Below are 22,181 nucleotides of genomic sequence, written 5' to 3'. Positions count from 1 at the left end.
AGCACAATTGTTGTGTTCCAGACTTTTGCTAACTTCAGCAAGTCAAAGATCTGTCCACGATATTCGCTCCCGGCAATATTTGTTCCATTTTCGATCTCCTGGCCCTGTTCATCACTTCTAGTTTTGTCTCATTCCCAGTTTTTTCCCTGCAACCAATCACTTGGCCTTCTCTCTATTTAATGCATGATAAGAAATAAGTAAAAGTAGGATTTTTTTTTCATCTGTGTTGACTCTACTTGATCAAAGAGAAACTCTTAAATCGAGCCTTCCATTCCAATTGTTTGCACTTGATATTAGGTTTTATATAGAAACTTAAAACCTTGTATTCTAAATGCCTGCACCTATAGTACATAGAACAGTATGCAGCGAGAATGCCCTATTAGTGGATTCTATGTACACGGACCATTAATGCTATTAATCCCCTATCAAAATATGATTTACATGTACATCCCATGTCACGTGAAGTGTAGGGCGCGGGATCAGGAGCTGAACTTGGTCAACACGGTTTGGTTGATTCTGTTTTCTACAGCTGGAACTTAACTTTTATTACTTTTAATACAATTGTAACATTTGCATAATGGCATAATATAATTTTACCCCAACAGTAAAACAAAAGTCTATGTTCAATAATGCAGATGGAGGAAGGAGGAGGGAAAGAAAATCCCTATTATGTCACTATTACCTCCCTTTCTATCAGCGGAGGGTGGCGCCCCCACTCATCAACGGCTATCCCTCCCTCTCCCTAGATGACCCTATAAAGATACATAGGGTGAAAAAAGTCTTAGCAATAAGGTACCATATGTTAATAAATATATATATTATATTTTATATATATAAATAAAATCGGGTCAGCATGGTATCTTGCTTCTCATACACCATATTGTACATGTAATATATCAGAGAGAGAGGCTAATAGAGCCAAAACAGAACAGACATACAATAACTGAGAGATTCAAGGGTATAGGCAAATATTGCACATGTTCCCCAAAAATAGTATACAGGGTTTTGAGAGCCATCAAAATTGAAAGGTGCTACAACGTACAGTCCAAAAGAATTTCTCTGTCAAGTAGTGGCAAAAATTGCATTTGCAAGTATCTCCAGGTCTCAAAATCTCCTATAATATATTCAACAAGAGCCCAGTAACATATTTCCAGAATCTGGTATTTAAATCCCAGACAAACAATATATGAAGTGCTTTAATGAAATGCCCTCCAAGGGGTTACTTGTACATAGTTTGCTTCATCAGGAGAACATACTGGTATAATTCCCTATATAGACGGGGACTTATCTTGTAGGTGGAAGAGGAGGAGGTTGTCAACAGTTTCTTGTTTTGTTTTTTTTATTTGTGGAGGAGGCCTCCAAATGAAACAAATGGCAGCTAGTTAAAGATTGGTTGGGCAAGGATGTTATTGTTGTCCATACATTTGGATGACTAGACAAGTCGTGTGTGTGATCCACGCCTGGTTCATTTTAAGGCATGTTGGGTTACCAACGTTGGATGTAGACAGGTGGATGCACCTGTCTGGGATGACCCCCTCTAATGCCGTGCTAAACACATGTTCCGACAGTACACTTGTTGCAGGGCAGGCAAGCACCTCCAAAGCATAAAGGGCAAGCTCAGGCCATGTGTCCAATTTGGAGACGTGTGAACAGGTACTCTTCCACCATGTTGTTGTAACGCTGCCTCCTGCTAATACAGACCATATCAGATGGTGGTGCTGGATGTTGTGGCGTGCTTAATAAGTTTTTCCACATTTCAGCCATACTAACCCTGCCTTCCGATTTTGAGGTGGTGGCAGTGCCCCAGCTGTGTTGACAACTTCCTCCTCCACCTCTGCCTTGTTGTTACACAGAGCCCCTGTTGTCAGGTGGGAAAGCCATTAGTAGTTTTTCTTTTTTTTCTCTTTTACCGGAATGTGCTTGTATTCACACATTTTGTGATCCCTGTCCAGTGACTGAAGTAATGATGGTACGTTGTCCTTGTAGCGGGGATCCATCAGGGTGGCCACCCAGTAACCTGCACTGGTAACAATACTGGCAATTCGGCAGTCAGTCTGCTGGCACTGCAGCATGTGTTGGCTCATGTATGCAAAGCTGCCCAGAGACAGACAAGCTGTCTTCAGTGGGAGGTACTGTATTTTGGGTAAAAATAGGGGTGCGTCTTATAATGCGGCTATTCCTTACCAGTCACAGTGGAGCAGGGTCGCTTCTGGAGGAGGCAAGAGTGGAGCGTTGCTGCAGACCACAGGCAGGGATGAGGGGGTGTTCGGATGTGTGACCCTGCGGGTGTTCGGTGGTGCGGGGACTTCCGACATTTTGTGAAAGCACAGAGCCCCTGCACTTGCATGGTTTACTCTGCGGTGGACTGCAGGAAAATGGCCGCCAAGATCTTGTGAGATGAGATCTCCGCTCTCATCCCTAGTCCTTGATCTTGTGTGACGAACACTATGGCAGATGTGAGGGCTGTGACGATCTCTGCTTTTTTCTGCCACCTCTGTAGACTCTGTGAAAGTCGTCATTATTGGGCAGAGATAGAAGCAGTAAGTGACATAATTGCTGCCCTAAAGCTTCTAGCATTGTCTTTAAACAAGTTGTCAGGGGTGGTGATAGAAGCAGTGATTGATACCAGCAATGCCCCCCTGTTTACTACTCATTTGTGAATGGTGCTGGAAACTATGGGCTGGCACTGGTGTCACTCACTGCTTCTATTTTGCCACCCGATGATGTATTTAATAATGGCTACGGCAGCAGTGGAGATCGAGGCAGAGAGCCGATGCTGCACTCATATCTGCCACAGTTTCCATCACACAGGATCCAGGATGTGTTCAGAGGAGACAGCAATGCAGGACACTAGTAAGTAATTTCAACATTTCCCCCTGATGATATAGTGTTCCAGTAGGGGCAATAGACATTGTGGGAAGTGAGTGCAGCCCTAGCCTCCTGTGACGTCATGTTTGAGGTTCCACTGAAATGAAACGTCACAGGAGGTAAAAAACACACATTTAGAAATTAGGTAGATGGGGAGATGTGTGCAGTGTTTTATAATAAAGCTAATTACAAAAGTGGTTAGGGCATAACGATATAGTTAGAAAATACTTATTAGGTGCTAGACCTCCTTTTTAATTGTCAAGTGTAATCTGGTCTAGTTATCCATTTATACACGTTGGTTTCAGAGTCTAACACATCTTTTCCATTATTCTTTCAAGGTTACATCCACAGCCCCGGCAGCTCCCAGCATACCTCAGTCTTCTGGAGACTTAGATTTATTTACTGAACCATCTACAAAGTCTGATGATACTACTAAAAAACCTTTATCTAAAGACTCCATCTTGTCACTTTATGGTACAACAAATATGCAGCACCCTAACACATCAGGTATGTATTGGGCACATATACTGTATAGGCTGAACCGATACATGGTTTTCTGAATTGTTGTCGCTTGGGAGGAAATAGAAAATAGAAATTTTAATTGACTCTCTCATTCGAAGAAATCTTTTCAGAATGTTGGGTTTGAGAGGAGATGCAGGTACTAGGGTAAGTGTAGCAAACAGTACAGATCAGTTGGAAAGATATTTTTAGTGACTGTTGTGTAATAGAAGATGGAGAACGCAATGAAAATAATCAGTCGCTGAGGGTTTCCCAGAGTAGTAGCCATTGATCTATGATTGTGAGCGAGATCCCATCAGCTGCTGGTCAGATATGGCATTTAAAGGGAAACTGCCACTTTATTCATACTGCCCAAATCACAGGCAGTATAAATCAGAGCCTGGATTCTCGATTAAGTATATCATTTTTTTTCTGAAACTTTCAAGCTATTTCAAAGAAAAATGAGTTTGAATGTCCGTCTGCAGACCATAGACAGAGACCAGACTTGTTCGGTGCAGCTCCTAGCCAGCTCCTGGCTGCCGTTCCTGGTGATTGACAGGTTTTTTCTGCTTGTGTACTTAGATACTTAGTAAGAGGCCTTTCATTTTGAGGCTGGACTAGTCTCATGTCTGTCTATAGTCCCTGGCCAGCACTTGAAACTATATTTTCTCTGTAACCATACAGCATTTCAGAGAAAAATACACTTGTGCAGCCAGGCTGATTCATGCTGCAGGTGGCTTGGGCAACATGAATTCAGTGACAAATTCTCTGTAGAGAAAACAACTTGTCCTTTATTGACCTAATATATTGTGTACATTACCAGTAAGTTAAGGTATACATTGTTTATTATGTTTGCATGTTTGCACTCCCCTTGGCTTATAACCTATTTTTTCCTAAATCTAGGTATGTTCATGGGTCCTTCTTCAATGCCATACTCCACTCAACCTACGACAAACTTCCAGGCTTTTCCTCCAATGGGGGTATCTGTTCCTGCAACTACTGGTATGATGGGTAACATGATGGGTCAACCTATGACTGCCATGGGACAAAATTCTGGAATGATGGTTGGCATGGGAATTCCAAATGGATTTGTAGGAAATACTGCAGCTGGAGTTATGGGGCTGCCTCCTAATATGATGGCACCACAGTCAGGAATGATCACAAATATGGGAGCACCTCCAAATAAATTTGGCATGCAGCAGAATCAGCCTGCCACTTGGAATATTTCACAGGTAATACCTTAAATTGATAAGGCTTTATAGCCCAAAAGCTTTTATTGACCTTACTGGGGTTTTCTCATGTCTACCATATAAGTGAATGGAGAAAGCTGGGTATGTGCAGCCACCTTTCAAGTCACTGTGGCTGCAGCTCCAGGCAAGACTGAAGTTGAGGGGCAGCTGTTCCTACTCATCGGTGTCATTCCCAGTGGTTCTACATTTAGCATTTATTGTGTGAATATTTATTTAACTCAGAAAGTGCCATTAATTCCACATTGCTTTACAGACATTATCATTGTCCCCATTGGGGCTCACAATCTAGATTCCCTATCAGTATGCCTTTGGAGTGTGGGAGAAAACCCACGCCAACACGGGGAGATCATACAAACTCCTTGCAGGTGGAATAGGCCATAAGTATCCAAGTTAAGAATGCATCTTTAATCCAGTGTATTTCCATTGTATGGTGTAGTATTGCTTAATATCTTATTTTCAACCCCTTAATGACCTGTGAATATATTTTTGGACAGGTTATGTTCTGGGCATATAGAACTGGCTCAAGAGCTGAGCTCGCTCCATATCGTGCTGATGCTGGCTTTTACAACTCCCGATTGTTGACACAGCAGCACTGTAAATGCCGCGGTCAGCCACTGACCCACCAAAAGTGATTGTGGAGAATCGATGGGTTACCAGGGCAGGTGGAGGATTGCTGAAGACCCATATGGCTGTAATCTTAGTCTTCCAACGAAGCCTAGGCTTGACTTCACAGAGAAAATTTTGTGACACTATAAACTATCATACTGTAGTATTGCAGTATATAGGGTGAACAATCATAGGTTCAAGTCTTCTAGGGGACAAAAAATATAAAATGTAAATTAATAAGAAAAAATATATAAAATTTTAAATCGCACCCCTTTTTCCCGTTCAGAAATGAAGAAATTAACCAATGTAAAAAAAAAAAAACATTGTTGCCTTGTCCATAAACATCTGATCTATCAAAATATAAAATTATTTAAACAGTACAGGTAAAGCAAAAAGAGGGGAAAATGCATTTTTTTCCGTCAGTGCACCCTCCCAATTTTACCACACACTGAATGCTGTAAAAACAAAACCTAAAAAACAAATATCAGAATGCAATTTTTTTCACCATTTCACCCAGCTTATTATTGTTTTTTATTTTACACACTTATATAGAGCCATTAATTCCACATTATTAGTAACATAGTTAGCAAGGCCAAAAAGACATTTGTCCATCCAGTTCAGCCTATTTCCGTCAGAATAAATCCTCGGATCTACATCCTTCTAAAGAACCTAATAACTGTAAGATACAATATTGTTCTGCTCCAGGAAGACATCCAGGCCTCTGTTGAACCCCTCGACTGAGTTTGCCATCACCACCTCCTCAGGCAAGCAATTCAAGATTCTTACTGCCCTAACAATAAAGAATCCTCTTCTATGTTGGTGGAAAAACCTTCTCTCCAGACGCAGAGAATGCTCCCCTGTGACAGTCACCTTCCTTGGTATAAACAGATCCTTGGCGAAATATTTGTATTGTCCCCTTATATACTTATACATGGTTATTAGATTTCCCTCAGTCGTCTTTTTTTTAGACTAAATAATCCTAATTTTGCTAATCTCTCTGGGTGTTGTAGTTCCCCCATCGCCTTTATTAATTTTGTTGCCTTTCTTTGTACTCACTCTAGTTCCATTATATCCTTCCTGAGCACTGGTGCGCAAAACTGTACACAGTACTCCATGTGCAGTCTTTGTACAGAGGCAGTATAATGCTCTCATCATGTGTATTCAGGCACTGGCTGCTCCAGGTAGGTTTATCATTAACTAGGATCCCCAAGTCCTTCTCCATGTCAGATTTACCCAGTGGTTTCTTTCCCGTTCAGTGTGTAATGGTGATATTGATTCCTGATTAGCACTGTCCATTCCCTATCAGTGTGTCTTTGGAGTCTGGGAGGAAACGGGAGTACCCGTAGGAAACTCATGCAATCACGGGGAGAACATACAAACTCCTTGCAGATGTTGTCCTTGGTGGGATTTGAATTTGGGACCTCAGCGCTGCAAAGCAATAGTGTTAACCACTGAGCCACCATGCTTTCCCATTATTCAATACTCTATATGATACAATGATGTTATTCAAAACTTGTTTGGCAAACAAACAGTTATGTCAACAAGAGCATAACCGCTCTGGTCAGAGGGGAGGAAAAGAACATGCAGAAAAACATTCCAGGTCTTGAACGGGTTAATATGTCTCCTATTTATGAGAATTACTATCCATGTATGACTTTTATTACCATAATAAAGTAATGAAAGTCTAGTGAACGAAATAAACTCGTGTCTCTGTAAGAGTTGGTGATAAATCTGGTGTCTGAACTTTGTGAGTATTTCTGGAGCGGTCAGAGGTTTGAGCCTTAATCCATGTTCACGTGAAGTGAAGGGGATTCACTCGATACTGTAAATTGTGGGTGAAATGTGAGAGTCTTGGGTAACATCACTGTCATTTTTTTGTTCTTACCAAGACGCAAATGTGAAGACTAATTAGCAGTGAGCAGCTGGTGATGGCAAACTTTTTAATTAGTTTTAAATGCTGCCCACATGCAAATGCTCCCGCACATAGCTTAAAGCTTTATTACTCCCAGATTTTTAACTGCCATTATTTCATGCGAAGCTTTATAGCGGCACAAGTGAAAATGAAATGTTTAAAGCAACAGCATAAAACGTTCTTCTGTTTTACTATAATGCCACTCCAAGTATCTTCTGCTGGTGAGTAGAGTATGGTCCTCCCTGAATAAGACCAGTCCTGCATGACTGTACCATCTGTATTCCATTGACTCCTGTGCTCCCTATGGTTTTGCCTAAAGGGAACCCGTCATACTGAACATGCTGTTTGTTCTGCCAGCATCATATTATATAGGAGAAGCTCAACAGATCTATATTGACTTGAAAACTTTCGCACAGAATAAAAACACACTTTTCATTTATAATATTTTATTAAATTAAATGTTTGCTTATTTCTGGCCAATAGTGGTCAAGGACATCCTCCAAATCGATGTATGCACACCCAGGTCTAACAGATACCAAGTTTAACCCCTGTTTTCCAGACTGGCCATGGGTCTCCTGACTTAGAATAGGAAGGGACCTCCAGGGTCATCGTGTCCAACCCCCAGCTCAATGCAGGATGCACTAAACCATCTCAGACAGATGTCTGTCCAGCCTCTAGATGAAGACTTCCATTGAAGGAGAACTCGCCACTTGTTGTGACAGCCTGTTCCACTCATTGATCACCCTCACTATCAAAAAGGTTTTTGAGATTCAACAGTATCAAATATGCCTATAAATTTACTGAGTTTGGGTCAGTAGACCCACAGCTTTTCGGGAAATCTGATTGTACATTGACTGTCAACTGCATGTGTGAAGGCCAATTTAAAGACGGACGGCTGCCTATCTTTGTCTTGAACCACCCACTTGAGTTCTAAGCCCAAAACCAGTGGAGATGTCAATGAATAAAGTCATATATTAAAGCTTTTCTGATAATCATGTAGTGTATCAACTTTAATAGCATCTCCAACTATTTATCTACCTGCCCATAGCTTTGATTGTATCCAAACTTGGATCATCAAAATAGTTGTTGTTTTTTTGGAGGGGGAGTATTTGGATGGTGTGGCCTTAAATATGGCTGTCTTATCATTATGTGAATCCGGTCTTTTTCTTCTATTTCTTTTATATTTAAGAATGGATTGAATAACTGACTTAGTGAATGAAGCCAAGTTTCCTAGATAATGTGCTTTTTTTTTCAGGCTACTCATAAAAGCCCAAACCCCAAAATGCACAGTTTGGCCTTGTGCACACAATGTCTTAGTTCAGCTGGCGGAGTCGCCAAGTTATTCTAGGATAAGCCGCTATATGAAAACTCTGGCGTCCTCTGCTAATTACCACTGTCATTTAAGCCAACTGGTATTATAATAACACTCTGTTTTTGATTAATTTCTTTCATGAGTGTGGCAAAAAAGATGGAAACCTGTGAATCCGGAATCTTGGTGTTTTTATTAATGTGTTTTACTTGGCTTTTAATAGAAATAGTAAAAATAAAGTTTTCATATTGATCTGCACCCTGCTGCTACACTAGGACTTCTGTAACAGAGGGGAAAGCAGTTCTATAGTCCCTGTGTTATTGCAAGCAAAAGGATATAGAAGCATGTCTCTTAACCCGTTAACGTCCAATGACGGATATATCCTACATTGGAAGCCTTCCCCTGTTTGGTTCGGGCTCCAGCAATTAGCTCGCATCTTTTCCGGCCCATGACAGCTCATCTGATCAGCTGTCATTTGCCCCTGACAGCGACATGTACGCATAGGAAGCGTGTCTAACCCCATCCATCGGCGCTCGTGTCAGATGACTGCGGGACGCTTATGGGTTGGCATGACAACCTGGGGAGTATTTCTGCTACATAGAACAGGGCTGCAGCCCTACCCTATGTAGCACAAGCAATCCGATGATCAGTTTCTAGTCTCCCATGGACTATTGAAGCAAGTAAAAAGTTTAAAAAATTTTTTAAAAGTATAAAAAAAAGTAAAAAAAAAAAAACATTCGCCCCTTTCAAAATAAAACCGTTAAAAACACACATTTTTTTGTCGCCGCGTTCAGAATTGCCCAATCTTTCAATATAAATAAATTAATTAATCAGATCGGTAAACGATGTAGCGCCCCCCACAAAAAATCTAAACTCCAAACGTATACACACCAAAATGGTATCAATAAAAACATCAGAGCGGCGCACAAAAAATAAAGAACTCACCCAGCCACAGATGGAGGCGCTAGGGGTCTCAGAAAATGGCGACTTTTTTTGTTGTTGTTCTAAAGTACAACTTATCCTGCAAAAAAAAAAAGCCCTCACATGGCTGTAATGATGGAAAAACAACAGTTATGGCTCTGGGAAGAAGGGGAGCAAAAAATGGAAATGCAAAAATGGAAATACCCCTGGTCCTTAAGGCTGTGTACACGTTCAGAATTTTTTTTTTGTGGTGTTTCGCTATAAAAACGCTTAAAAAATGCATACATATGCATCCCATCATTTATAATGCATTCCGCAATTTTGACGTGACGGATCAGTTTTTTCGCCGGTTCCGACTAGCTGTTCCAGAGAGAGACAGGTGCTATAGGGTTTCATTACAGGAAGTGACGGATCTGTCGCTGTCTGTTTTTTCGACGAACAAAAAAAAGTTACTATGTCCGATTTCTCTGGCCGACGAAAAAATAATTTTTGACGGATCCGACGAAAAACGTATGAAACGTGAGGCCATCCATCGCTAATACTAGTCTATGAGAAAAAAACGGATCCGGTGGCAACATTTGCCGGATCCGTTTTTTTCAAAATTCGCCGGGTTGTGCCTGACAGCAAAAAACTGATGTGTGAAAGTAGCCTTAAAGTGCCTTCAGACGTGTGCAGTGTGTGTCATTAGTTGTCTGCCTAAATCATGCTCTGCACCATAGCTGCCATAATGCAGCACACATCTGCCCCTCACCCACTTTGGTAATTGTGTAGGGGTTCTTTTCTCATAGAATAATTAGGCCTCCTTTATCTATAGCCTGTGGTTACTATGGGCAACTAAGCCAGTTCACCAGTCAGCCCTCATCTTTCATTTCATAAACAGCTGTGGGAAAATGAAAGCTGCACTGTGATTGGTTACTTTGGTCAACCAGACATGTTTATATGAGATGCTTGATAAATGAGACAGAAAATCTTATTCCGTCTTATCTGTAATAAAATGACATTACAAATAGTCTTCCTCAGAAATGAAAATTTTCCCTTCCCCATGACAGCACCGATACATGAGAGATGGCCCTGCCCCCAGGAACAGGAAACCTTCAGTGGAGATAAAAGATGGGGGCGGTACCTCTCTCCCCAGTTTGGCTTCCTGTTCCTGTGGGGAGCCTGCGGTGCTGCATGCGGAGGGATCTCCGTCTGTCAGTCTGGTCCGGTGACCAAGGTCCACAGCGGGGTCGGCGCGCATGTCACTACAGACCTGGAGAGCTGCATCTGTAGCGTCCTTCCTGCTACAAGCTCCCCGGCGTCCGATCCTGGCTGGAGGCTGGGCCGTGGAGGAAACAAAGTGGGCGTTCCCCGTCACGAAGCTGGCGCTAAGTGAATGGGAGGACTTCCGGTTTGCAAACGGAAGTGACGCTACGGAGGGAGCTGTGTGCTGACACTCACAAGGGGAGAACTTTCAGGGATTCACACACAGTTTCCTTCCTACATATATTTAAACAGCAAGGCGGCAAGCAGGCGCTGGCAAAAGCCTCCTGCGGAATGGCAGACGCGGTGGAATCGGCGGTCCCAGCAGAAAACCCACAGCCTGTCGTGGTGTTGAGGGTCTGGTGGGTGAGTGCCTTTGTAAGGCAGATTATATCAGTAACATTGTCTTTCTGTATATGTATTCAGGGAAAGAAAGCTACCTCTAAACAAAAGAATAAAGTATGTGCACTCTGTGATAAGAGCCTTCTCAGAACATATGAGAAGCGGATATGTCGTCCATGTATAGAGAAAACTGTGACTGAAGTGTCATCATCTTTACTCCAGAATATTAAGGCTATTGTTAGGGACAAAGTGAAAAACACAGTGAAGGAGCAATTGAAACATGGGTTGCAGAGCTCTGTAAATCCTCCTTCTACGCCTGCCCAAATTTCTGATATAGAATCTGAGGGTGAACCGGTAGAACTACCACCCGGGGAGGACTCAGAGCTGGACTCTTTAGATGAAGAGTGTGGTCGTCCGTATGTGTTATCCGAAGATGTGGGGAAGTTGCTAAAACTGGTCAGATCTACCCTGGGGGTTTGAAACGCCAAAAGAAAAACAAACAGTTCAGGACTCTCTGTTCAGCAATCTGGAAGGGAGGAAACTGAGAGTTTTTCCGTTTCATGATAATATATTAAAACGAATTAAAAAGGAATGGAAAAAAACGAATAAGAAAATTTTAGTTCCTCAGGCCCTAAAACATAAATATCCTTTTGATGAGGAATTTTGCTAAAAATTGGGAGAAGGCACCTAAGTTAGATGCAGCTATTGCATGTACCTCCAGGGGCATAGCACTTCCTTTTGAGGACATGGGTGCCTTAAAAGATCCTCTTGACAAAAAGGTGGATGCCTTTCTAAAATCAGCCTGGGAAGCTTCAACTTGGGCGTTCAAACCAGGGGTAGCAGCTACTTTCACTGCCCGTGCCATGGTTAGATGAGCTAAGCGACCAAATAAGAAACAAATGTCCAAGAGACAGACTTCTGGAAGTCATCCCTTCATTACAAAATGCAGCGGGGATCCTGGCAGATCCATTGATTCAGTACGATTTGCTGCCCGGGTGGGTGCCCTCTCCAATTCAGGCAGAAGAGCTATGTGGTTAAAAAACTGGAATGCTGACTTACAGTCAAAAGTAAAGCTCTGCGCGGTACCCTGTGAAGGGCAATATTTGTTTGGGAAAGCATTAGATGAAATTTTAGAAAAAGCGGCGGATAAGAAAAAGCATTTCCCTCCACCCCCCCCTTCTTTAAGCGCCGTTGGAATGACACTCGTCGGTCCTTTCGAGATCAGGTAAAGCGGGCCGAGGCGGTCCAACGGATAGACCCACACGAGGAAAGACCTGGTGCGAAAGAAGGGAGAGAGGTTTCCTCTTAAATAAACCCCCTCAAAAACCAGACTCTAAACAGTGACGCCATGTTCCGAGTGGGTGGAAGGCTGCGGTTTTTTGTCCATCAGTGGGTAATCCTACAACCCTCTCAATGGATAATCAACCTGTTATCCGAGGGCCTACGGTTAAACTTTATCTCCCTGCCTCCTTATTGAATAAAAGTCACCCGCGTTGCCAAAAGAGATCAAATGATACTAGAAAAGGAAATTCATCTTCTTCTAGACAAAGAAGTTCTGGTAAGAGTACCACCACAAGAGATAGGGAAGGGGTTTTACAGCACCCTGTTCCTCACACCAAAACTCGGATGGGTCATTAAGGACAATCTTCAATCTAAAAGCATTAAACAAATACATCCGAGTAGAAAAATTCAAAATGGAAACTCTAAAAACTGCAGTAAAATTACTGTATCCAGGCTGTTACATGGCGGTGATAGATCTTACAGATGCTTACTACCATGTACCAATCTGCATAGAGCATCAACGGTATCTGAGGTTGGTAGTACAGCTGGAGCTAGTCTACACCCATCTACAGTACCGATGTCTCCCCTTCGGGGTATCAGTGGCTCCTCGTATCTTCACGAAAATAATTTCAGAAATAGCATCCTTCGTGAGGAGAGAAAATATTATACTAGTACCTTATTTAGACGATTTTCTCCTTATAGCAGACAATCAGGAAGACTGCACAAAGGCAGTTACGAGAGTTATTGACCAATTTGGGGTGGATAATAGACTTAAGGAAATCAAGAATGATTCCAGTCCAGATGCAGGAGTTCCTGGGGATTCAGTTAAATTCAATCAGACAATACTGTTTCCTTCCAGACAGGAAAGTCGAGGCCATAAAACAACGGATAATACAAATACAGGTGGCCCAGTCCGTCTCGGTGAGGGAAGCCATGTCCCTCTTGGGTATGTTGACGGCAACGATTCTGACGGTCCAATGGGCACAGCTGCATTCAAGAGACTTACAATGGCAGATCTTGTCAGAACAAGCAAAAAACCCCTACAACCTAAATCGAAAAATCATATCACCACAGGTACTGAACTCTCTAAATTGGTGGCTAAAATCCAGAAACTTAAAAAAGGGGTCCCATGGTCAATCCAGAATCCGGTAGTACTGACCACGGATGCGAGCCCGTTAGGCTAGGGGGCACACCTATCAAATCAAATCCTACAAGGTCTATGGGTTCCTCAGATGCAAACGGCTTCCTCAAACCTAAACGAACTAACAGCAGTAAGGCAGGCGATTCTTTAAACAGCAGAGAACATCAAAGGGAGACATCTAGTAGTGTTGTCCAACAACAGCACAACAGTATCATATATAAATTGACAGGGAGGAACAAGATCGAGTCCCCTGATGGAAGAAGCAAGAAGGCTATTTCGTTGGGCCGAAAGCCATCTCTTATCTCTTACAAGTACACACTCAGAAAATCTGCGACAAGGTTGTCTGACCCTTGAATCAACACGTTCTGAACCAGGGCGAGTGGTCACTAAATCAAGAAATTTTTGGAGAAATCTGTGCCATCTGGGGGCTGATCTATTTTCCACAAAGCAGAATCAAAAGGTAGAAAGATTCTACTCTCTGAACCCAAAAGATAACCTGGAAGGAGTAGATGCGCTGCTACACCAATGCAGATTCCAACTAGCTTACGCGTTTCCCCAATTCCGTTAATTCCCACAGTCCTGAAAAAGATCCGAGAAGACAAATCACGCATAATCCTAATCGCACCCTTCTGGCCAAAGAGAGCATGGTTCACTTGGCTCAGACGTATGTCTATCTCGGACCCTTGGATCCTTCCAGATGTTCCAAACCTCCCACACCAGGGTCCAGTAACACATCCTCAAGTGCACAATCTGCACCTCACTGCTTGGAACTTGAGAGGGGACTTCTGCTAGTGAAAGGGTTCTCGGACCCGTTAGTTGCTACTGTGCTGTCCAGTAGAAAGAAAATCACAACTGATAAATATCAAAAAGTGTGGGGAAAATTTATAGAATTTTCAGGACGATGCATAACAAATAACATACAGAAAGTCCCTATGACTGAGGTCCTAGAATTTCTCCAGAAAGGATTGGAGAGAGGATTATCTACCAGCACCCTAAAGGTGCAAGTCTCGGTGCTTAGCGCCCTGTTTGACCAAAAATTGGCTGATCACCCCTGGGTGTGTAGGTTCATTCGGGACTCCTTTACAGCCAGACCATTCAAACTTCGTCCAGAGGTTGCTCCCTGGGATCTAAATTTAGTTTTAAATGCTTTATCCACCTCTCCCTTTGAGCCTCTTTCTTCCATTTCGGTAAAAGCGCTAACTTTAAAAACTGTTCTCCTGATTGCCCTTACTTCAGCCAGACGCATTAGTGAACTCCAGGCTATTTCTGTAGACCCCCCTTACACTACCTTTCTGGATGACAGAGTGATTATAAAATCTGACCCGGCCTTCTTACCAAAGGTCAATTCAAAATTCCACAGGATCCGGAGATAGTTTTGCCCTCATTTTGTGCTAACCCAAAATCCCAGGGAGAAGAAACCTTCCATTGTCTGGACATCAGACGTTGCCTACTTCAATATATGGAAGTGTCAAAACCATGGCTACAGTCTTCAGCCCTTTTTGTCTCCTTTCAGGGGGCAAACAGGGGAAAAAAAGGTCACATAATCAACCATTGCACGGTGGCTCCATATGGCTATATCACTTTCTTATTCCTCTTCAGGGCAAGCCCCCTCCACTTGGTGGGCTAGGGCTATTGCCACATCATGGGCAGAGAGAGCAAATGCGTCTATAGAGCAAATCTGTAATGCAGCAGTATGGTCTTCACCCTCTACTTTCTTCCGCCATTATAGATTAAATCTGGGACTATCAAATCTCGCCTTTGGGAGAAAAGTGCTATCCGCTGTTATCCCACCCTAGGAGTTCTTTTTATTTCTTCCTCTCATGTATCGGTGCTGTCATGGGGAAGGGAAAAACTGATAATTACTTATTGGTAATTTGATCTTCCAGATCCATAACAGCGCCGCACTAATTCCCGCCCTATCTTGGTGATGGTTGTGTGATTCCAAAATATATATGTATATATATATATATATATATATATATATATATATATATATATATATATATATATATATATATATATATATATATATATATATATATATATATATATATAGATAATACCCACCTAAAATGTATAGAATAATAATAGATAAATAACCTTTCGGAAATTAATGTAATGTGCATATACCCAAACTAACAGAGCGGTTACCTTGCATACTCTGTAAATAAACTGGGGAGAGAGGTACCGCCCCAATCTTTTATCTCCACCTTAGGTTTCCTGTTCCTGGGGGGAGGGCCATCTCTCATGTATCGGTGCTGTCATGGATCTGGAAAATCAAATTACCGGTAAGTAATTATCATTTTTCTTAAGGCATATTCGTCCTTAAGGGCTAATCCTGTTGCTTTTATTTCTGACACTTGGAAGCACTTGGGATCTTGCCTGACTGAAGCAACCCGGTGACCTTGTGGCTGCACAGTCATTATTATGAATGCTATGCTAATTCCCTTGTAGATAAAGCGCATATTGACACAGGCTTTTATCTAAGTTACCATGTTTTTTTTCTTATCGTTTCACTAAAATTAATTTAGAGAAAGGGAAATATCTGCCCTTTGTGATCTAAATGAAACCGTTCTCGGCTCACATTAACGATGATAAACCACACTTAGAGGCTTCTATCACAAAGACGGGAAATTGTATTGTCATTAACCTCTGCATTGTTAATGAAAAAAAATCATCCGATTTCTTCTGAAAAGAAAAGCATGCTTTAAATGGCCCATTTGGAGTACTTATCAGGCTTGTGTAAAATTGCTTAGTCGCAGAGATGACAGTGCTGAATATAATAATCATCTGGTAATAGTGTTTGGAGTCAGTTTAGACCTCGCTATCCTTTACATTTCCAGCATTATGTCAAGCTTTTCATGATGGTCTTTTTCCCAGATAAAGCTGATGTGTCTGCTAGTGAAATGACTGGAGATTAGGCACTCACTACCACAAAATAATACACGCAGAACTTAAGGGAGTATTTTCAAGTTTGGATGTTATTCCTCATCAATGGAAAAGGGATAACTTCCCAATCGGGACCCCTATCGATCCCAAGAACAGATGCCCTGAAGAACCGCAGGTGAGTGAAGCAGTGGTTCATTGTCTGCATTGCAGCTTCATTTATTCATAATGCAATGGCCAGAGATAGACGTCTGGTATTCGGCTCTCCCATTAGGATGAATGGAGCTGCCGTATGGTTGATTGACCTCTACTTCATTCACAAATGCCCAATGATCTGAATCAGTGGGGGGACCCCTGTCGTCAGGAAGTTATCCCCTATTCGTTGAATAGGGTATAGCTTCCAAACTTAAGAATACCCTTTTAAAATCACACTGAGACGTGTGGGGCAAGCACAGTGCTCATTAATGTACGGTGGCCCAGATGATAAAAAGAGCTTGTTGGGTGTCTGTCTGGAAATACCACTCACTTTACCACAATCTATACAGACAGAGTCAACAAATACTCCATATAAAAGTTGATGCAGCATGACGCTTGATGTGCAAACGCAATAGAAAGTTGCTAAAAATGGGAACGAATTTATAACCGGACATTAAAAAAAATCTATACTTGTAATATGATCCTACGTAGTTGGATTCAGACAACCACCATGGTGTTATTCATACTCATTCATCGGGTATTCTAATTACACACAGATAAGGCTTCTACAGAATATATGTGTTTTACTGTTGTGTAGTGCGCCATGAACCTATTGGTCGCTTCAATATTATTAAAACAGCAAAGATGTCTCCTTATCAAGCTCATCTTCTATATGTATGGTATTTAAATTAATGAATCTGTATGATGATGGTGAAATAAAACGAAGAAGCTTAATATAACATTGCATTTATAGTACTTAAACAGCTGAATATATTATCAATGTGTCATTGCAGGATCCTTCTTAGATCCACAGGGTGGGCCATTTATATGGATACACCTGGGTGGGCCATGTACTGTATATAGATACACCTAAATAAAATGGGAATGGTTGGTGATATCAACTTCCTGTTTGTGGCACATCAGTATATGTAAGGGGGAAAACTTTTCAAGATGGGTGGTGGCCATTTTGAATTCGGCCATTTTGGATCCAACTTTACAAATGGCCCACCCAGGTGTATCCATATAAATGGCCCACCCTGTATATGTGCTTTGGCTTTTTACAAGCATAAGTTTCTGCGGAATAAGGCTGCTAATAGCAAGAGCAGACTGAAGACTTGTTATTTTTTTCTAACTGTACATTGACACAAATTGACCAAAATGTGCCAAACTTTATACAATGCCAACATTTACCATAGCTGTAGAGAATGACCTGGACCGCCCAATTTACGAAACTGAACATGAGGTTTTTAGTTTAACATTCTGATCGGACTGTATGAAGCCCACTGCCACATCACGAGACATTTATTTCTACAACCTATAAAGTGAGTCATCAGAAGTAATATGACTGGACCAAGTAGTGCTAGTAGCTGCACCTCAGCAAAAGCGCACACGCTTTACCAGATATTGCAATGATTTTGCAGTGTGATTGGCTGTCCAATTAATTTTTCTTTTTACATTATTTTAATAGTAAAACCTTCTTTAGTAAATGTTTCACATGTAAAATCCTAACTTCCAAAACTGCAACACATAACCACAGTAATTAAGTTAAAATAAAAAAATAGGCAAATGTTTTAGAACAGATGAGGCTAAAAGTATTGTCATACCAAGGCTGTGCTTACAATAATTTATTTTAGCAAATGAGATGACAAACATATTCCAGACAAGTAGGAATTCTATGAAATCATTATTCATCTATTTTTTTTCTTTTATTATGTTTTTCTGGTTTACAGTCTGTCAGAATTTTTTTTTTTTACATTTTCTTGTTTTGCCCATTTACAAAATAAATTTGCATCCACGAGGCCAAAGGGTTGATCTAAACTGTCAGGGGTGTCAGTAGTTATGAATTGTAGGTTCCTTTTTGAATGTGTCCTTCCTGTGCATTGATTGACATTGTGAGAATATGGGCACAGCACACAGTCTGCAGTGGATTGTCCAGAAATCTTGTTACCATGCATTACACATCCTTGGAGCTTTTGGTTGTGCTCATGTTAACATGTGGTGGTTTGTTCTTGTGCTTCACAGATGAATCAGCAGATGAGTGGGATGACCCTGAATGGTGCAAGCAATATGATGGCCTTCGGTCAGCCTGCAAACACTGTTGGAGCAGGATGGTCTGGAAACGTGGCCGGTCAGACTCTAAGCACACAACTCTGGAAATGAGAGAAGCCAGCAGACCTACAATAAAGAGGATCCTTTCGACATTCCTTGCTTTAATGCACATCATACCCCTTGTTTTAAACATGTATATATTATTCCTTCCCTTTACGATGTCCACATGAAGAGCGTATCTGCTCACCTGATCAGTTTCTGTAAATTTGACTTTCTAGTAGTGGAATAGAAGGTACATTCACATATCAATAGTTCTCCATGACCCGTGGTTTTTAACGAATGTTTCTGAACTAATGTGTTAATGGTTTTAAAGGAAGTACAAGGTTGTTATTTAAGGGTTATGGGTATTATGTTAGTAATTTCCAAATTTTCTAAGTGTCACCTTGAGCCACCTCCTTACTTATCCTGTGCTCCTTACAAAGAAACTGTAGACCTATTGAAGTATATATAATCATGCAAACTGATTGTAAATGTATCATTGAGAGCCATTTGTGTATCTTTTGGATGTGCATCTATCAATAGTCGTGATGTAGTTTATGGTGTCCTGGACAGAAGACACCATAACGGAGAGAAACATAAGCCTGGATGGCACAATGTTAAAAGGCAATGTAATGTACACAACTGGGTTTTCACAGAAGATACAGTATGCTGTCATGGTGCATGCATTCTTCCCACCATATAAACCTCATTCACTTTCTTACCGAGTGAACACTGTTTCTTCAAAGCAAGTACATCCAGGCTTATGTGAGTTGTGTTTACATTTTAAGGTGCCTAGTATTGAAGAAATGTTTTCTCCCATGTATTAATCTATAAACCTACAGAATTGTTTGTATTTCATGTAGCCTTGTGGGCAAGAGTTTATTAATACTGACAAGGAAATGGCGAAACTGTGTGCTGTACTTTTGCAAGTGTATTGTTCTTTATGATGTGTTATGGAAGCTTTACTTTCATTTTATAGGGCCAAAAGGAACGCCCTTCTAGGTTAATCTATTGAGTTGCCACATGGCATTACTGAAAATCCAGTTGACATGAAACTGTGGTATGGAACATGCTGACCATGTTCGGAAAAAAATCCACACAAGTGGTAAAATGTCCAAAATATTCCGAGATGGTTCAGTGTATCCCTGTAAGTTGAAGCTTTAGTTAAAGGCCAATAAAAGATTAGGGGAGGTTGAAGAATGGCAGCTTCTTAATCATCTCTTGAAGTCCACCGCGATGGATCCGTGGGTAATTCATTTCTCCGTGACTCCACGAAATGGCATTTAATGATCATACCTCAATTTTAATTGTATCCTGAGGATGCTTGGGTTCATTGGCTAGATTGACCTTTTCTGTTCGAGTGTGCCACACAAGAACCTGTAAGAAAATTGTACAAATCTGTTAGCCTTTTGTGATATGCTGCTTTTCAACTAAACAAACCTTCCATTTTAGATAGTAACTATGTGGCACTGTATACTTTTACGACTTTGCTTTCTACCTTGAGCATTGTGTGATGGCTTCTCTACCCTAGGGATCATTACAGATCACTCCTAGAACAACTTTGAGGACTTGTCAGCAGTGCTCTTTATAAATATCTATTCTCAGCTCCTGTTACAAAGTGCAATGGTTGACATATACCATGTCTGGAATATTTCAGTTATGTCACTCCACTTTTTTTATTTTCAGCAACACCTCTAAAAATACTCAAAATCATGTTTAGAATAGAAAAAAAAACCTTTTATTTTACTTTAGCTTTCGATTTATTCTCTTATGTATTTCTCCATAAATAGACTGACCTGTTATTTCTTTTACTTCCAATTTATAAAGCTTTTCATTTTACATGTTTTTTTGTTATATTTATGTTCAGAGTAGAAGTTAAACATATTTTATTTTCTTTCCTTCTTTCATTTTCTCAGGTCAGTCTGTGGTGTACAGACACACTGTCAATATCAATGCTTCTCCGGAAGCCTATGGAGTTGTAACTGGGGTATATATAGCAATGGAATAGTAGCACAGTTCCCTTATTCAGATATGACTTGGTTTAGTTCTGAAAATGTATTGTCCCTCTGTCGATTTTAGAGGTATGGATTGGATGTAGTATTACATAAACTATGATGAACAAGGTATCTGCAAAAAAAATAATAAAAATTCGACTCTGGCAACTCAGTTTTACCTTTGTGCAGTTGTTGGCTTTGGGCTCCAGTTCTTGTACAGTGGTTATCTGTTTTAAAAAATCAGACTCTTGCATTCCTGGCTGAGAGCCTCGGCGTTTGAACACTGCTTTAGGGCTTGAAAGGATCACTTGAAGACTCACAGCAAATCCTGGAAGAGAACACAGATTGGAACATCCCATTGTTATTTGGAGAAACATTTCTGGTATAAGATGTGCCACTAAAGTGGTAGATGCTCTGCTGACTTAGGTGGCGCTGATCGGGTCTGGCTTGAAAACTCCAAAAGTCACAATTTTTGCGCAACTTCACATTGCATGGAAATTTTGTGACTTTTCAAAGTGATTTACGCCTGGATACTGGAGTAAACACGTTGATCAATTGGCTCCATTGGTTTTCCCACTGCAATTATAGTTTTTACAAACTGCATAATCTTTCAGATTAATTTATTACACAGTTTAGTCACATGTTATCTTTGGGCCTGAATAGAGACAAACAAGTGAAACACTAAAGGGGTTGTCTAGTCTAAATAAGTCTGCAGTGACACTGTGACTGCAACTTATAAATCCCTCCCCAGTGCCGGGACCGTATGTGTTATGTCCACTCCTGGGCAAAACCGTCTAGTGGGCGTAGCCTCACTTCATACAGGTGTGTGGCGCAAGGTCACGCCCACTAGACGGACTCTTCCTGGGAGTATGTATAACGCATATGTACCTGCCGGTCTCTGCTCAGAAAGCGGTGAATCCTTGCTGCGCATAGTTCTTGCTCTGGGGGGGGGGGGGATTCATAAGTCTGCAGTCACCCAGAGTCACTGCAGACTTATTAATTTTTTCCGGACCACCCCTTTTTAAAAGGTTTAGCCACAAATTTCCTTTTCCCAAAAAAGCAGTTGATGAAGGAGAATGTGGACATACCAGGCCATTAATTTCTTCTAATTGAAAAGCACTACACAAAGGAAAGTTTTGTTTTTTTAAGTTCAGGTCTGATCACTTGCTCCTTCATTAGCTGGACAGGACAGGAGAGCTGCCCAGGCTGTGAAGATGGCTATACTAACAAGTTCAGGATGAGAACCTGTAATCCGAACATATTAATAAGTGCCATAAAAACTTTTACTATTTTTGCTAAGATGAGAATAAAAAAATCACAAATCATGCCGTTTTTCTGCCACTCAAACCACATATAAACAGGAGAAGCCATGTGTTGCTCACAACTTACATTGATTACATTATTATAAATTGGCATATTATATAGCGCCAATCTACAAAGAAAAGTGATGTGCCTAATTAATGAAGAGGTGTATCATATGCCTGCATGCTTTTTTATTTATTTATTTTTTTTATATAAGACTGGCACAAAGTATGCCAGCCTTAATAACTCTCCCTGTTTTAGTGTGTTTTTGGCACCAATTGCAACCCTACCCTGCCAGTAACTTTAAGCTATTAAAAAAGAAATCTCTGTGTAAAATATGCAATTT

General features: G+C 41.1%; 2 protein-coding genes across 3 annotated transcripts in view; one reads left to right on the top strand and one right to left on the bottom strand.

Annotated features, from left to right (window-relative positions):
• The window catches only part of SMAP1 (small ArfGAP 1), a 381,004-nt gene extending 360,299 nt beyond the window's left edge, over positions 1 to 20,705 (top strand). For both annotated transcript variants that reach the window (XM_069726628.1, XM_069726626.1), the window contains 3 exons: positions 3,207 to 3,375; positions 4,270 to 4,598; positions 18,474 to 20,705. In XM_069726628.1, the coding sequence (XP_069582729.1) occupies positions 3,207 to 3,375; positions 4,270 to 4,598; positions 18,474 to 18,611 (636 nt within the window). In that variant the 3' untranslated portion in view covers positions 18,612 to 20,705. The remainder of the gene's footprint in view (positions 1 to 3,206; positions 3,376 to 4,269; positions 4,599 to 18,473) is intronic.
• Positions 18,062 to 22,181, bottom strand: part of B3GAT2 (beta-1,3-glucuronyltransferase 2) — a 239,778-nt gene continuing 235,658 nt past the window's right edge. The window contains exons 3-4 of the mRNA XM_069726629.1: positions 20,713 to 20,861; positions 18,062 to 19,916 (exon numbers count right to left, since the gene is read on the bottom strand). Of these exons, the coding sequence (XP_069582730.1) occupies positions 19,830 to 19,916; positions 20,713 to 20,861 (236 nt within the window). The 3' untranslated portion in view covers positions 18,062 to 19,829. The remainder of the gene's footprint in view (positions 19,917 to 20,712; positions 20,862 to 22,181) is intronic.

Source organism: Ranitomeya imitator, chromosome 5 (genome assembly GCF_032444005.1).
Source record: "Ranitomeya imitator isolate aRanImi1 chromosome 5, aRanImi1.pri, whole genome shotgun sequence".
NCBI classification, from domain to species: domain Eukaryota; kingdom Metazoa; phylum Chordata; class Amphibia; order Anura; family Dendrobatidae; genus Ranitomeya; species Ranitomeya imitator.
Note: the sequence above shows the minus strand (reverse complement) of the source record. Positions and strands in the feature narration are given on the sequence as shown.